This window comes from Trachinotus anak, unplaced genomic scaffold (assembly GCF_046630095.1).
Source record: "Trachinotus anak isolate AG129_WGS33_773 ecotype Australia unplaced genomic scaffold, CSIRO_AGI_Tana_v1 ptg000015l, whole genome shotgun sequence".
NCBI lineage: Eukaryota > Metazoa > Chordata > Actinopteri > Carangiformes > Carangidae > Trachinotus > Trachinotus anak.
Genome location: NW_027273866.1, coordinates 3,068,355 through 3,084,740, shown reverse-complemented (window position 1 = coordinate 3,084,740; position 16,386 = coordinate 3,068,355). Strand labels below are relative to the sequence as shown.

At 41.4% G+C, this 16,386-nt stretch overlaps 2 protein-coding genes across 2 annotated transcripts; one reads left to right on the top strand and one right to left on the bottom strand.

The window, feature by feature from the left end:
- The first annotated feature begins 3,597 nt into the window (after positions 1 to 3,597).
- On the top strand, positions 3,598 to 10,330 carry LOC139632905 (basal body-orientation factor 1-like). The gene is made up of 11 exons (XM_071498176.1): positions 3,598 to 3,803; positions 3,890 to 4,142; positions 4,239 to 4,304; positions 5,868 to 6,011; positions 6,108 to 6,188; positions 6,335 to 6,405; positions 7,147 to 7,291; positions 7,862 to 8,355; positions 8,583 to 8,687; positions 9,470 to 9,541; positions 9,734 to 10,330. The coding sequence occupies exons 1-11, from the start codon at positions 3,760 to 3,762 to the stop codon at positions 9,831 to 9,833; spliced, it is 1,575 nt and encodes a 524-aa protein (XP_071354277.1). The 5' UTR covers positions 3,598 to 3,759; the 3' UTR covers positions 9,834 to 10,330.
- On the bottom strand, positions 10,156 to 16,333 carry LOC139632904 (methylmalonate-semialdehyde/malonate-semialdehyde dehydrogenase [acylating], mitochondrial-like). The gene is made up of 12 exons (XM_071498175.1): positions 16,179 to 16,333; positions 15,700 to 15,741; positions 15,519 to 15,593; positions 15,106 to 15,267; positions 14,869 to 14,947; positions 14,129 to 14,431; positions 13,115 to 13,236; positions 12,555 to 12,744; positions 11,888 to 12,069; positions 11,598 to 11,777; positions 10,619 to 10,717; positions 10,156 to 10,522 (listed from the first exon to the last, which is right to left on the bottom strand). The coding sequence occupies exons 1-12, from the start codon at positions 16,215 to 16,217 to the stop codon at positions 10,418 to 10,420; spliced, it is 1,578 nt and encodes a 525-aa protein (XP_071354276.1). The 5' UTR covers positions 16,218 to 16,333; the 3' UTR covers positions 10,156 to 10,417.
- Between the last annotated feature and the right edge of the window lie 53 nt (positions 16,334 to 16,386).

Below are 16,386 nucleotides of genomic sequence, written 5' to 3'. Positions count from 1 at the left end.
GGGCACAGGGGCACATCAACTCAGAGACCTTACATGAACTGAGATTTGTACGGGGCTGTGATATTTTTCACCCACTTTATATCAACAGAAAGACGGCAGAGATCTGAAAAAGAAGGCGCTGGTAGTCTAGCAATTCAGGTGTCCCTAGGGAACTGACCCTGTCCCAACCCTGACTTAACATGTGCTTACATGAGACTCATGCACCAGGCAACTGAGGCAGAAAGCGAGCTGATGGCCAGCCCATCCACGAGGGTAAGGGGAGGACAGAGGTCCTGCAGATAGGCACAAGAAAATGCAGGAAGTCCACAGAGAGGACAATGTGGGGAAGGTGGGGCTTGGCACCAGTGTCCACCCATCATGCCACTCCACTCCCAGGACACTCGACTGTGCAAAGCACTGTTCCAACACTGTAATTTGGACTAAAAATATTGGACTTTCTTTCCTCCTTCCTTTTTTCTAAATACTGTGGCTACTTTTTTCAAGCCTGTGGCTCACCAGAATGGTCGTTTGCCCCTATCAAAGCGTACATGTGCAGGACCTCTCGCTGACTAGTGCCCATAGATGTCTTGGTTGCATGTTAACAGTGTGACAATTTGACTGATAAAATCTGAATAAAACCGTCCTATTAGATAGTTTAAAGTTTTGTCTGCATTGTGTGTTCAATTCGAAATTGTTGTCAGTTATTTTCTTGCTGTTACTGTTCAGACACATCCTGTGGTTAATGTAGCAATTCACACAGATAATGTTCAGTGTTTGAACAGCTGCAATCCAGGGCATTTGGTGCATGAATCATGTTTTAGTTCTAAACTCACACCTACTTTATTTTGCCATTGTAATGTAATGCAATATGGGTAATATGATCTCCCAGTATCTCATTTGAATTTAGATTTTACAAAGGAAATGTTATAAATTTTGAACAACAAACTAAACTAAACTAAACTAGTGAAAAATCTATTTTACCAAACTGTGTAAGGATACGCGCTGCTTCTGTTTAAATTAGATGTAAACTGTCCCTCTACAACATGACGCAGCACATTACAAGCACAATGTTTTAAACAAGAAGTAGTTTGAAGACAAGGTTTGGCATTTTGTTTCAAGTTAACTGAAACCGTAAAGCATGAGTGGGGACCCCAGGTTTGTAATCTACACTGTCCAATATATCATTAATATGCTGCAATGTTACCCTCAGGAATGCCATGTTTGTGGGTGTCCTACCCCAAAAAGTCAATTGAAGAGACCCAAACCTTGTCATTACAATTCCAGTGATAATGACAGCTTTGAAAAGCTCAGGGTTATTTCAGTTTTCTCTCCTCACTGTCATAGTAATTACCTTTAAATTTAGTCTTCAAACTCTGTTCATGATGCCAGAGCAGAGAGCGACCCTATATGATTCAGTTTACAGTAGCTACACCCAACACTTTAGCGATATCTACTTTTTCGTTTGAGGAATGATCTACATGGGCACTCTCAGGCTCCTGCAGAAAGCTGAACAAGATGATGGGGAGAACTCAGTGGTTTGGAGCTTGGTTCATGACCTGAGCTAACTTTACATTGTTTCTGTTGGATGAGCTTCTTCGAAGATGTAAGCCAGCTGCATTTACGTTGATCTTAGTGGTTTTCCCATAACTACAGCAAAAAACAACTGTGGGCATGGCAGCAAGTAACACATAGTTCTTTTCAGGACAACATGGACAATACTGCTGACAAAGGCCAAATGTATCTCATGTCATCATGTGGGAGGAGATCATGTGCAAACAGATCCTGTTTGATAGAGCCCAGCATGAGAAGCCTGTAATTACAAGACAAGTGACAAATACAGCCATTCTGTGTCAGTCCAGAGGTTGTTGAGCTGAAAAACATCTGTATCTTATAATCTGCAACAGTCATTGGTTGATTAATTAAAATACAAAACTGCAACCAAGCATTAAATAAAGCCATAGCCACAAACTGGTTAAGCTTCGGTGATGTCCCTCACTTGTAGGTCGCTTGGGATGAAAGCGTCTGCCAAATGAGTAAATGCAATGTAATGTAAGTAAATGCTAGTAAGGAAATGGGTGTTAATTGGGTGTTAATTAACAGTTGCATTAAGCTGGTGATCATTTTTCAAAGAGTGAGACAAACTTGAGAATCAGTCCAACAGTATTCTGAATGTTATTAGTATCTCACTCTTTACAGTTAATGGATGACAAAATTGTTAAACATTTGCTGGTTCCTGTCTCTCAGATGTAAGGATGTCTGTCCATGTTTAATATAATTGAAACTGACATGAAAGTTTAATATGTCAGTTTTGGACTCTTGGTTGGACCTCCCCTTACACCATTTCCTGATATTTTTATAGACTGAAAAAGATCTAAATCTCTATATAGAAAGGGGTAGTACTGCTATCCCATTTTGTACAGTATACAAACATGATTACTCGCCAATATCTGAATGTCGCTGGGACATATGCGAGGTTTAGCTTTCCTGTCATGTCTTTGTGTTGTCAAAATGTACACAAATTATTTTGTGATTAAAAAAAAAAGGTATCTATCAACTATTTGGTGATTTTGATTTTGATTTGCCATGTCAGTAGAAAAAGCACAGGCGTAAATAATAAAACTAAAGATGTCTGGGTTCCATTTAGCCGCCTCAGTTTCAGGGTGCTGGTATTGTGAATGCTTCGTTAACTTTTTTACATTTATATTTGTGTTAAACTTGCCTAGAAAAAGACCCAGTGTGGTCAAAACATTGGTGATACAATAATCTTCATCATCTGTTTTATACAGAAAACTGTGAATAACGCCAGCCTAAATTTTTTGCCATTTTTTGCCTCTGCCATATATTCAGCAACTAAACCTGTCCCAAGTGAATGCATTGCTAAATGGGTAAGTTGTATGTATTTTTTTTTTTTTTTTACAAACAGGTCTATTAAAATGCATCTCAGACATAAAATTGTCAAAATGCCACAGCATTATTTTCATACAAAACTTTGTGAACTAGCTTGAATTAAGTTGTGTGTATTAAAAATAGGCTACAACAGGTTGTCAAAGGTCCTTAACCCTCCTGTTATGTTCATTTGTCAGGAACAGCAATGGTGTTCCCGGGTCAATTTGACCCAGTGCATGTTTAATTATCCAAAAGATGTCCGAAACCAAAAAAATCCTAACAAGCACTGTGGATATTTCATTACTAACTCCATTACTAACTATTCTATCAATATTTAGTGCAATGGTGTTCCTTACCTCTAACAGGTAATGGTTCAATAAGGATAATTCACTCGTTTTTCATAAAAAAAAAAAATGCATGTTCAAACTTTTTTTTTTTAAATGTTTCACCACTTTATTGCTTTTGAAAGACCAACATATGAAACACAATAGCTTTACATAACATTGAAACATAACATTTAAATTTTGATATAAACATGCAGGGGGTGGTTGCAAATATGTGAGATGAACCATTTTCATATTATATGTTGATTACACTAATTAAGGCAAGCAGAAGAAGTTTCATACTGAAAAAAATACTTTCAACTATTTTTCCTAGATCTTCAAACTTTGACTGGGTCAATTTGACCCGGAACATAACAGGAGGGTGAAGCAGAGGAACTTGACCTTTTGCTTGGCTGCATCGTCTCCATGGCAACAACACCACACAAACATTCGCAGCAGGTTCTCGCTGTCGTTGCCGTTGGCCAACTGTAAAAATTACCGTCCGACTTTGTCTCTTCATGGCAGCAAAGGTTTGTTCTCTTTAGTATTTTAGCCGACAAAAGTGGCAGTGATGCCGAGGAAGAAAGCTGCCAAAGCGAAGAGGGCGAAAGCCGGGTGAGTGTCTGCATTCGTACACTACATCGTGCACTGCATTGACCTTCAAACGAAAGCTAACGTTACAACCCCGCGTTTTGTCACAGGAAGGGGAAAAAAGACGGCAAACAGGAGTCAAAAGCGGACAAAGAGACCGACATCGAGAAAGCCAAGGCCAACGCTGCCCTGTGGGAGCTGAGGCTACAGGTCACCGACCAGTCGCTCGGGCAGTACCGGGAGGCTTGCCGCAAGTTGGCGCGGCTGAATGAGGAGCTCACCAACCAGCTGTACCGGGCCGAGAAGGACACCATAGATGTAACAGGTTTTCTGAAGAGACAGGATGCAGCCAAGGAAGAAAAGGTGGGAGAGTTGGTTTGTAAAGATGTAAATGAGCACAGAGCGACGGGCTCAGTCGTTTTTAAACAAGCTGTCACTTTTTTTTTTTTTTTTAAATAGATCAATATGCTGCAGGAAAGCCTCAAAAGTCAAGACGCGCTTGCACGTAAAGAGCAAAACAAACTGGTGAGTTCATTTTTAAAACTCTGCCACAGGAAAAGAAACGCAAGTCGAGCTCTCATTTGGCCCACATAACATGCACAAGCTGGCGTATTCATAGTATGATACAGCACTACTGTGATTTACTGTGCGCAACCTGTAGCATCTAAAAAATGTGCTGCGCTGTGTTTTAACAGCTGTCCTGTGTGTAATTATGTTGACATTTATTATGTAAGAAAACAACAACCAAACAAAGCGGCCATAAAAAAAAAAAAAAAAAAAAAAAAAACAACAAACCCTCACATTCCGAGTTACATGGTCTAACGTTATTTTAATCCATGTCAGTGGCCACAGAAAATAAACATAATTTAAAAGTGCTCGGTCGGGAAAAGGCAGTGGCCCTGCTGATCTTGATGTGTTCACCATACCTCACATGTCACACAGATCCTTACTCTGAAAAACCAGAATAAGTTACATAACAGACACCAAAGGCGTTTATTGTCACTCCTTCATCTCCTCACCTCTACTGCTTGTAGATCAAGCTATCAAACTGACAAAATTCAAGTGGCTTGACTAGACAAAAAAAGGTACAAAAAAACCCTTTTGCTTCTTTTGCTAGCAGCTGTTTTCAATCTTCCAGCTTACTTCATGCTGGTAAAACAGAGTCCAATAAGCTCTGATGAAGAAATAAGAGGCATGGTCTGGACCAACTTGAAACATCCCTATTTTAGACATGTATGGAACTGTCACATATGTCCACTGCGGGGAGAAAATACTGTCCTGTGGTTGACTCAAAAGATGTGAATTCAAGACATGTTGTTCACAGACCCTTTCTCATTGTGAGGTGATAAAATGGTTCATCTTAAAAATTGACTTAGCAAATGGAAACTACTCCATCAGAGGCACCCAGGGAACGCAAATGCCCTGGCTTTTGTCTTAGGAGAGACATGATGAAACTCTTTAAGTGTTGAAATATTCAGTGATCCAAATCTTTTTTCTATAAAGACCTTTCCAACTGCACTTACTTCACAGCAAGAGGACAAGAAGGGTGCATGCAATGCTAATGACCGTTAACTTTAAACTGGTGGATATATTTTTACGCTCATGATCTGATAGACCACAGAGAGTGAAAATTGCATATGATGCAAACCAACTTGTGTAAATACTGCAGACTGGTGCATTGATGTAGATGAACGTATTCAGAGTAATCTGAAGAATAACGATTAGGCCTAAAGTTGTAATCAGATGGTCGATAACCTCTCATTTAGTCGTCATGTACATGTTTGTGGGTGCATGTTTTGCTAGTTTCTCATGACTTTGGTCACTTTGTCACATTTTTGCTCAGAGTAGCTTCTCCACAGTAGCATCTTGAGGTATTTTGGCTGACTGATCTGTGCCTAAAGTTGGTTTTAACAGAGTGTGGCTGATGTGAACTTTGGGACAAAAATCCTCTTCCCTAAAACTGATACAAGTTGCGCTTATGGGAACTTTGCAGCAGTATATAGATTAGAGGATACATTTTTACAGTTTTGGTCTGAATATAATATGTTTTTCAATTTGTGCATCTAATTATAAGGTTGGTTTCAACAGGTTGAAGATTACACACTTCAAATCAATGAGATGAAAGAACTGTTCAGAAAGAAATCCAGTGACTTTAACATGATCCAGGATGGAATGAAGAAAATTAAGGAGTTTCAGAAGAGGAAAGCCCAGATGGAGCAGGAGCTCAATGATGTGAGGGAAATCATGAGGTCTATTATGTAAACAATGGTTGTCCTTTTTGACAGGGTGCTAAACTGCTACCAGTAACCATGAATTTTTATTTTCTAGATGAGAGACAGCATGGATATTGCTGAAAAGGAGCAAAGGGAAAACCTAAACAAAATGGAGTACAAATTCTTCAAAGAAAAGGTATCATCAAGCAGTACAGAGTTATCTAAAATTATCCCACTCACATCCATATGGTAATAATAAGATGAGAGATGATTTGGTGACATTGTTATGAAATAGATCTGTTCAGGTGGAACAGTGAATGAGTTTTTTAAATTTCCCTGCAGGCTCGTCTGGAGAGAGAAGCGGAGCGAAAGATAGCCCTGGTGGTGGACAAGGCCCACAATGAAGCCATTGTGTGAGTGTGTTTCCACTGTGCCTAATTTTATTCTTTAAACTGCACTTTGATGTGCTCACAGTGCAAAGAAAAAATAATTTACTCACATAAGTGTTTATGTGTATAAATATATATATAACTGGAACTAATGTTATTTTCGTGACCACACCAGTTTGTCATGTTCATTATAGTGTATGTCACCTAAGCCAATGATCACATCCTCAGATGTCCCAGAATGTCCTGAAGGGAGGAGAGTGTAAAGCGTGTGTGGATGATCATAGTTTATTACTTTTGAGGCCATGGGATGTATATTTCGCCTCAGCTATGTTTAGTTATTTTTTTACAGCTCATAAAACATCAACATTGATACTGGTGTGGTCCTGTCGCTTTGGTCCTAGTGTCAGTAATTGATTTTCTTTTGAACATACTTAGGTTGTATTTAGAACCCAAGTACAGTGGCTTGCTTAATTCAGTTTTCTGTGTAAGAACCAAGAAACTGAGAGCAAAAACGTGCGATATGCTCAACATGGTCAGAACTCAATCTCCTCACATTTAAAGGCTTTACTTCACTGACTAATAAACAGTCTTAAAATATTACATAAAGCATTTGTTCTACTCTACTTGGGACACGCTGTGCAGGTTAAAATAAATCCAACCTGTGTACAAATGCTGTCAGGCACAAAATTAAGATTCATAGTGGTGTGTTCATAATTAGAGACAAATTTCTCAGTGGCTCATTTGTTTGTACTGTAAACTGTTTAGGCAGTTGGACGATGCCTCGCGTTCTGTGTTTAAGGAGAATGTCCGTCTCAATGAAGCACTGAAACATCACATGAAGGAGGCAGAGGATCTGCAGAAATTGTCAAACTCATTGGCAAAGCAAAATGCCTCGCTGGCACTGGACAAGGTATGTTTGAACCATAGGACAGCAAACAGTAACATTACTATTAGGCACCACCAGTCCTTGGACAGAGAGCATTCATCTCCATAAAGTCATTTTCAATCATTTCAGTTATGAAACACTTGTCAGATCTGTCCAGAATATATTTCAGGTGGTTTTGCCCTTGTGTTGTTTACTTGTGCTGACCTTGTGTATTTTCCTTGTGGTCCTACTCCTATCCCCCCCCCCCCACCTCCTGACTACTACCCAGCCTCTCAGTGGTCAGTGGTTGTGGTGAGTTTCCACTGGTGTATGGGTTCAAATTCAGTGGCTTCTCCTTTGCAGGTTTCTGGCTCTGATTCTTTAAGATAAATAAATATTGGGCACATTAATCTTACCAGTGATGATGACAGTCCATCAAGGGAGTAAACCCTCCCTGTTGATGCTTTGGCCACTCACTCAGCAGCACAGTCTAGCACACAAATCATTATCTGTTCTACCTCTACATCTTGTATATTGGCATGGAAATGAAAGGATTTTCCAAAGTAAATTAGGTGGGTCTATTATACAACTGTGCTCTTCTCTCTACTCACTCAGAACACCTTTGAGTTGACGGTAAAGAAGAATGCTGCTCAGATGGAGGCCCAAAAAAGTAAGCTATCTAAACTGAGAGCCAAGGTAGCTTCCCTGGAGCAGGCCCTGGAGCAAAAGGCTGGGGAACCTGAGCTAGAGGAAAAGGAGGAGAAAGAGAAGATCCAGGTCACGACCCAGGCCAGCCAGGTAGAGTTGGAGAAGCTTCAGAAGGTGCTCACCATGCGAGAGAGAGAATTAGGGCACATCAAGCGGCTAGCAAGCACCATTGTGGAGCAGCGCACAGAGCTGGAGCAGTTCTTCCATGAGTCACTGGCTCAGGTGAAGAAGGAGATCATGGCTAGCAGGCTGCAGTACAAAAAGGAGGCTCTACAGGCTTATCGCTGGAACCTGAGAGAAGCCACGGCAGGAAAGCTAAAGTTCCCACCAATCCGCACTTTCCATAAAAGCCCCCATAGTACCAACTCTGTCTATTCAGACATGGAGGCAGCTGCAACGTGGTAGGTCCACTTCCCATCATTTCCATAACCTAACCAACTGTATGTTTTTGTGATATTTTTAATGCGTCATGTTTACTAGTGCCAAGTCACCTGCAGCTCATTCAGTGGCCAACACATTTCAACACTCTTTGTGGTCCATCTTCATACAGTCTATACTGTATATTTACATGAATTTGTACAATAGCAGAGGTTGATGTTAATTTTGATTTCATCTTCCTGTTTTTTAGGACACATCAACCAGGCAGCAAAGTTGAAATCTCAGATCTCACTTGGGAGCAGAGGGAACAAGTGCTCAGGCTTCTGTTTGCTAAAATGAATGGACAGAGGGAAAGGTAATAAAAGTTCTCAGTAATTGTTTGTTTGACTTAGAAAGACTTAGTCTGGTTGCTTGTTCATCACTCATTGACTTCATCCTAGGTAATACATGAAAATCCATTTATAATCCCCTAAAATGAACTTAAACTTCTGCATCAATTAACTATGAAGAACAAAGTGCAGTGACACTGAGCAGTAGTTCAGGCTGAACCTCTAGTGACTCCTCCCTCTTTTTAATGTTTTAAACAGCCATTTTCTCGGCAGAAGAGGATACCATAAAACATCAGTTAGGCTTCAACCAATTTTCTTTTCCATCCAGCTGCTTAAAAAGAATGAAGAAAGAGTCTGGGCACAATAGTAAAAATAGGCCCAGCCGCAGAGTCGTGTGCTTGGAAACAAACATCTGGTCACGTCGATTTGCTTTCAGCCTATTGGCCCCTCTTCACGTGCACCAGCAGTTTATTTTGTTCTTTGAACACTTGTGGTCAAAGAGCAGCTGGAAACATGATTTTCAGAAAGGAGTATGCAGGGGATCTGGATGTATGGGGGTATAGCAGGCAAGAGGGGATGTATATACATGTTAACAGTGGTCTGGCACCTAGTCCAGCGGGGTAACACAGAACTTTTGGCAACTCAATAGTCAGCTACTAGCATCAAAGTCCATGTGCATTGAGCTGACCCACAGTAACCCCTTTCCAAGACAGACTGTAGGCCTGAGTGAACAGACACCCGTGTGCTAAAACATGGTTTTTCACGATGAGGTTCTGTATTTAACTGCAACTCTGCAATTTCCTGATAGGAAAGTCAGCCACCATCTGGCCTTGTCTGCCTCCTCTGAGAAGAAGAACTTTATTGACAGTGATGCTGCTGGGTAAGACACTAAAGGAATGTACTAGACTAAAAGTTGTTCCTCTTCCTTGCAATTACGAAGCCTGTGCAGATTTACTGGTCCCACATACCATGTTTAGCTGAAAAAGCATTGAGCTGTGAGAACATGAGTCCCTACGTGTGATTTATCAAGACGGCCGCACTTTAGTGTTGCATAATGATGACTGTCTTCCAGAATTAGAGAGGAGCTCTCCCTGGCGACCTTCATCACCCAGGCGCCTGAGTCTGTTCTGCCCTCGAACCCAAACAGCCTGCCGGATATACACACCACATGACCTCTGTGTGGCCTCTACATTGCACATCACACTCTGGATTGTTTGCCTCTGCTCTGTGTGCTTCCCACAGAGTGTCAATCATGTGTATAGTAGAATACAAGATGTTTGTGCTCATTATAAATATCTTACCGTGCATGTATATATGGCAGTTCTCTCTTTCATACATGAAGCTTATTTGAATTCTGTTGCAACCCATTTAAAGGATCATTTCACTCAATTGAGATGTTCTTTCTGACTAAAAAGTGCTGACACCTAAATTTGTCCCAGATTATAATCTGTAAACAATCATTAGATAATGGGTAAGTGGAAGGAAATGCAGTGACAGTCTTGACAACATTGTATTTGAGGAAGTGATGTGTATCCATACAAACATTGCCTAATCTGTACAGATCTTTTGCATTGTTAAAACCTTGGCCACAGTGGTTTACATATAAGAATATCTCTATATACACACACATCTGATATAAAATCTTCCAAAGGGGAGTATTTAGTATTTATGAACTCATAGTCCGCTTTGTGCATAGAAGAAGAGTTATTAAGGTGTGCTGGCTTATTTTTTGAACAGTAGCATTTGTATGGAGTATTTAGCGTCCCATAGTAGGCATGGTAACTGCAGGACTTTTCAAGGTGGCATCTTCAGCTTTCCATTGTGAGGTTACAGTTTTGATCTGTGTGTAGAACTGGATGCCCTTGAGAGGGGAAAAAAATAAAAAATATTTACATCACAACTGAGACTTAGGTTTGTGGTGTTGTTGGGTTTGTGTTATTGTTTGTGAGATACTTACTTGCTTTCCATAGAAGTTCATATCCCCTCTGAAGGAGCCTCTTGAACCAGTAAAGGAGAACATTGGCAGTGGAACAGGGATGGGAACATTGACTCCAACCTGCAGAAAACAAGTATTGTCCCTTTCATTTCCATAAGTGTAAGTTTTGTAAAGCAATTCCCAGGAATCCCAAATTGCTAGCATGAGTAAGATGTGGCTGATGAGAGATGTGGTACATCTATGCTGTTTAAAAAACAAGCTTACACGATCGCAATAAACACAGCTAAACCTGTGGCTTATATTTGCAGTTTTGAAAGCATAGCATGCTCTCATAAAAGGGAAGAAAAACTAAATAAAACATTTTGTTATGAAGGCAATAAAGGCATGGCATGGTTGGTTTAGAGTGTTTGAAACAGTGAGAATAAGTTTGGACGCACTAAGGCCTTTTGCCGAAGGTGCAGGGGAAAAAAAAAAAAGGAGAAGTAGATGTTTGTTGCATCGAGGTTTGGAGAGGAGTATAGCACATGGCCTGCACAGCATTCCCCGACATGTGAACAGCAAACACAGGGCATAACTAGGCTCCACAGGCAAACAAACAGGGAAAAAAGCAGGCCATATTTATGCTATAATGTTGAACAGGATCCTAGGAATCCCGTTTGAGTTTAATTTAAGATTTCCCCTCCTCGAATACTACCCAGAAAAATGTTTCTATGTCCCCCTGTTTTCATTTAACAGACACATATTTGCTGTGGCTATTTGTAGTCTTGACTGGTGGGGAAGTGGAGGGAAGGGGGTTGCTGAATGTGTGTATTTTAGGTCGGGGGCAAACAGGGCTATACTTGACATGGAAAATAATTGTTTTTTTTTTAGAGTGTTACGGTTTTCAAACAGAAATGTAATGTGCTCCCTGCTACAGATGCTGCATAGACATGACAGAGGGATGTGAATGTCTCCTTTCTCCCAAAACAGAGGACCACATTTGGAGGCTGCAGCCACTCACCTGGCCCACATCCACCTCGTGAGTGAATTTGCGTGCAGTGGTGCCATTTGTGGTGAAGATAGCTGTACCGTTGCCATAGGGGTTCCTGTTAACCAAACCGATGGCATCATCCAGAGTGTCTGCCTCGAGAACAACCAACACAGGCCCAAAGATCTCTTCAGTGTAGCACTTCATCTTAGGCTGTAAGGGCACAAAGGTGAACACGCTTATTGGTAGTTTAGTTTCTTTTTAATGGTACTCTGATACAAATACATTTACTGTGTGCACGTAAAGATATTAAACCCACATACCGTGACATGGCTAATGATGGTGGGAGCCACAAAGTTGCCGTTCTCGTAACCCTTCACTTTAACATTTCGGCCATCAAGGAGCAGCTTTGCTCCCTCATCCACACCACTCTGGATCAGGCTGCAGACTCTCTCCTTGGCCTGAGGAGAGATCAGAGGCCCCACATCTGCACCAGGCTGGTCTCCTAGCAGGGCCCCAGAAACAACAAGCTATAAGGTTACATGCTGTGGCAGTCGATGGATGTGAGCACATCAAGGGCACAGACATTCAAATGCTTCTTTTGCCACAAACGCAAAAGCCAGGATGAGGGGCACACAGAGGCACTCCCTCAAAAATGGATAATTACGGGTTTCCTGTGTACTAGACAAAATAGCGGACAGGGAGAATCATTCTCTATTTTACTTCACATCAGATTCCTTTCTCAAAGGATTTGATGCTCTGAACCGCTGTTTAGGTCTAGGCCGCAGATCTGGCCACAAATTTGCAGCATGGCTGACTCAACAAGCTCCCTCTCTCAGCTGACTCCAATGTGAAGTTACAACAGGGCAAAAGGCAAGAGGTGTGGTTATGGCGGTGTGGGTGGCCCCAGGATGACTAAACCAAAGGCCCTCAGGGGAACAGGGGCTCAGGAGAGGCAGAGGTGAAGGGTGGGGTGACGGGGCGCGGTACCTGCATTCACGCGCAGAGCCTTGGAGCGCTCCACCAGCTCCGGCAGCCAGCTCCGTGCCTCGCCTACCAGGATGGCTGTGGACAGAGCCATGCAGCGCTGTCCTGCCGCCCCAAACGCTGCACCCACGAGCTGGTTCAGAGTGTTCTCCTTGTTGGCATCAGGCATCACCACACCATGGTTCTTGGCTCCCTGCGGTACATGAGAAGTGGTTAGCCTTCTGCAGTTTGATCTCCACATGACAGCAACTGGTTAGTCACAAGTGAGAACATATCAGGCAAATATAAACAAACAATCTACTAATTTTACATAGTGAACTTATTCCATATTTTAGTCTGTGTGACAGAAAGGACTGATGGACACATAAAAATAAAGAGGTGGAACATTTATAATTCACAGTTTGGGTCCCCAGCAGTGATGCACAGCTGTAGTTTGTTTTGCAGCTCTTCAACAATGACAGGGCTCAATGTACAACAATCTGTGGGCCAATGCTGCCACCTGCTGGATATTTACAGCAAGTGTCAGGCATCAAACTAGTGTTGCATTATCATTTGATACTCACCATGTTTGACTGGACCCTCTTGCCATTTTTAGAGCCCCTCTCATAAATATACTCCCCAGCTTGATTTGATCCAACAAAGCTGATTGCCTTGATGGCTGGATGGTCACAGATGAAATTCACAGCTGTGGCAGGAAAACAGAAATGTATTAACTTAAATACCCTTTCATCAGTTATAATAATTAATAACTGCTGATTTGTCAAATACTGTGTTACTGCATTATACAGGAAGTCATGCAATTAATTAAAAAAATGAAAAACTTATCAACTATTATAGATTCTTGTCAGTTATGAATTAAAAATACAAAATGAATTGCTAATGTTCAACAGTGCTGAAATGAACTTCCTCTTTCACATCATTATTGAGTGAACTATTTAAAGATAAATAAATCCCTGAGCTCTTGCAAAATGTGAATTGCATCATTCCACTTTTTTTGACAGATCCATCATTTCAAGTTTGCTATAAGTTTGCTAAAAGAAAGCACCTAATCCTCATATTGAAGAAGCTGGATCTGGGATATGTGGGGTATTTTTACTTAGTATTTTGCTGATTAATTGCTTTAGTCATTTTCTAACAGACAATTTTCTGTTGATCAACTAATTGCTTAATTGAATGATCATTTCAGCTCCACTTGAATGTTAAATTAAGGTGAGTTAAATGATGTACTCACTAAGAAAAAAATATCAAATTGATTTGTTTTGGCTACACTACACACAAAAGCAGAAGACTATAAAATCAAGGTGTCCCACTAATGATTCAAAAAAGTAATTAACTTCAGTTATTGTGGCACATGACCAAGATGCTTACTGGCTGCTAATTTCAGATGCTGAGATTCTGTATGTCATCTTATCAAGGGGACATGTCCAGATAATATCTTAGTGAATTTGGCCTTCTTGACCTGCCCTAAATAATACAGTTTCATCCCATACACTGCCTTGTATCTACACTGAAGATTAGGTTCCAACACAGAATGTGTATGTATATCTTGACAATAGGTAACAGATGCCAGCTCTTACCAGCGTGTTGGCCATGTATGATGTTGAGCGTCCCGTCTGGAGCACCAGCATCCTGCAGCATTTTGGCCAGCAGCATGGCGCAGGTTGGCACTCGTTCTGAAGGCTTCAGCAGGTAGGTGTTGCCACACACCATGCCCATGGGGAACATCCACAGAGGGATCATAGCAGGGAAGTTGAAGGGGGCGATGCCAGCACATACCCCAAGGGGCAGGCGGAAGGTGTAGGTGTCCATGTCCTTGGTGATGGAGGGGAGGGTTTCACCGAGCATCAGAGAGGTGATGCTGCAGGCGTGCTCCACAACCTCTGCAGAGCAAACAAACACACGAGTTAATCTGATTTGTATTGTTTTTGCAGATGCATCAAAGAAATCCACCTACTTCAAGAAAAAATATCAAGTAAAACAAAAACAAACAAAAAAAATTAAAAATAGAAACTGTACTAAGATTATCATCTTGTTTAAAGATTTTTTACTGACAAGGCACAACATATTTTCATAATAAAAGCTTGACTGATAACAAAATAAGAATTTCCACAATGCAGTAATTGCACTGAAGTGCTTATCAGTGGTGATCATTCAGGGGCGCATGAAGTAAACTGCCCTTTGTTCTGACACATAACTTGCATAACTTATTAACCATTCTTCCGACAACAAAGTGAGAGTCTATATTACATGCAAACGTTTACCTAATTGCCCTTTGTGAACGTGTCTCTGTGCATGTGTGTGAGCGACTTAGACTTACGCAATCCTCTGAACACATCTCCCTCTGCATCTGCAAGGGTCTTTCCCTGTTCCACTGTGATGGCCTTAGCAAGTTCTTTCTGAAACACAAAACAATTGGCATCCTTTGTATTCTACTTTTATCTCAAATGTAAACAGCAGGGTCTGAAGTAATGTGGGACGGGTGTGAAACATAACTTAATAAAAAGGAAACTGTGGTTTTCGGTTGCACCTTACACTTTCTGACCCTTTGACTTACAATGTTGTCCTTGATAAGCTTCTGATAGCGGAGAAAGACCTGTTGCCGAGCCAAGATGGAGGTTTCAGACCATGAGTGAAAGGCTCTAGAGCACGAGTCCACGGCGGCCAACATCTCCTCCTGAGTGGCTTTAGGTATGCGGGCGATCACCTCGTTGGTAGCCTGCAGGAGAGGGGGCCATCAGGATGAGTCAATGTACAACTTTAATACCGTACGATGTTGAACCGCTGAAACCAGTTTGTAGGAGCAGGCACTCAACATTATGTAACAGGTCAAGCAACTCTCTAGACTTTGCTTCCATGGGCCATGACGGTGTAGTATAATACAGGATATACTGAAACCAAAAGTACATAAAGGCTGTCCCAAAAAAGAATGAGCGGTGCTCTTTGATCCAGGCCAAGTGAAATACTTACAGGATTGTGAATATCCAGCCATTCAGAGGTCTTGGATTCAACAAACTTCCCATCGATGAACAGCTTGGTGGTGGGCTGTTTGGAGAGACATTGCATCACATCCACATCTACCTATCCACCTATGACATTTGATGTAAACTGTAACAGCAGAATGGCAATAGTGTGCATTGTTTCAACTCACCACCGAAGAGGAGTAGCACATGCGGCCAACTTTAAGTGGCACCTGAGAAAGAAACACAGCAGGGTGTCTGAAATCATGAAATGCAATAAATATTATCCATCTATTCAAACTCAATAATTGTAGGTTTGGTTTGCTTATTTTGTAAAACATTAAATGCACAGAACTTCTGAAGAGCTTCTTCCAGTTGCAGCAGGCCTACAGGATTAATAAGCAGCTACAGTGTGGACTTAGGAAAGGGACAAAGTCAAGCTCACTGGAGTGAACTGGTACAATCAATGCATGCAGAATATGCATCAAATGTCTGTTTACGATAGCAAACAACTGAAGTTAATCCCACCTATCTGAAATAAATCAATCCAGAGCTAAATCCTGCAGCACATGACACCTGGCACTTTGTAAACAATGTCAGCTGTCAAAGCTGCCTGCGTCATTTGCAACTTTATTGAGATTTTTAAGGCTTGAAAACCTTCAGATCTTACCTTTGTCCTTAGCACTGATCTTAATGCTGTTGACGCCATGCTGCAAATGTATTATTGTGCTAGGCCGACTTGATCTGACCAACTCCACAAGCAGGACAGTGGCCAGCAGCAGACAGCATTCAGCTTTCTACCTCACGGGATGCATCACCTGTGGGCGGGCTCTGAGGAGATCCTCGGCCTGCTATTCGCTCCGTGTTCGCTCTGCAAG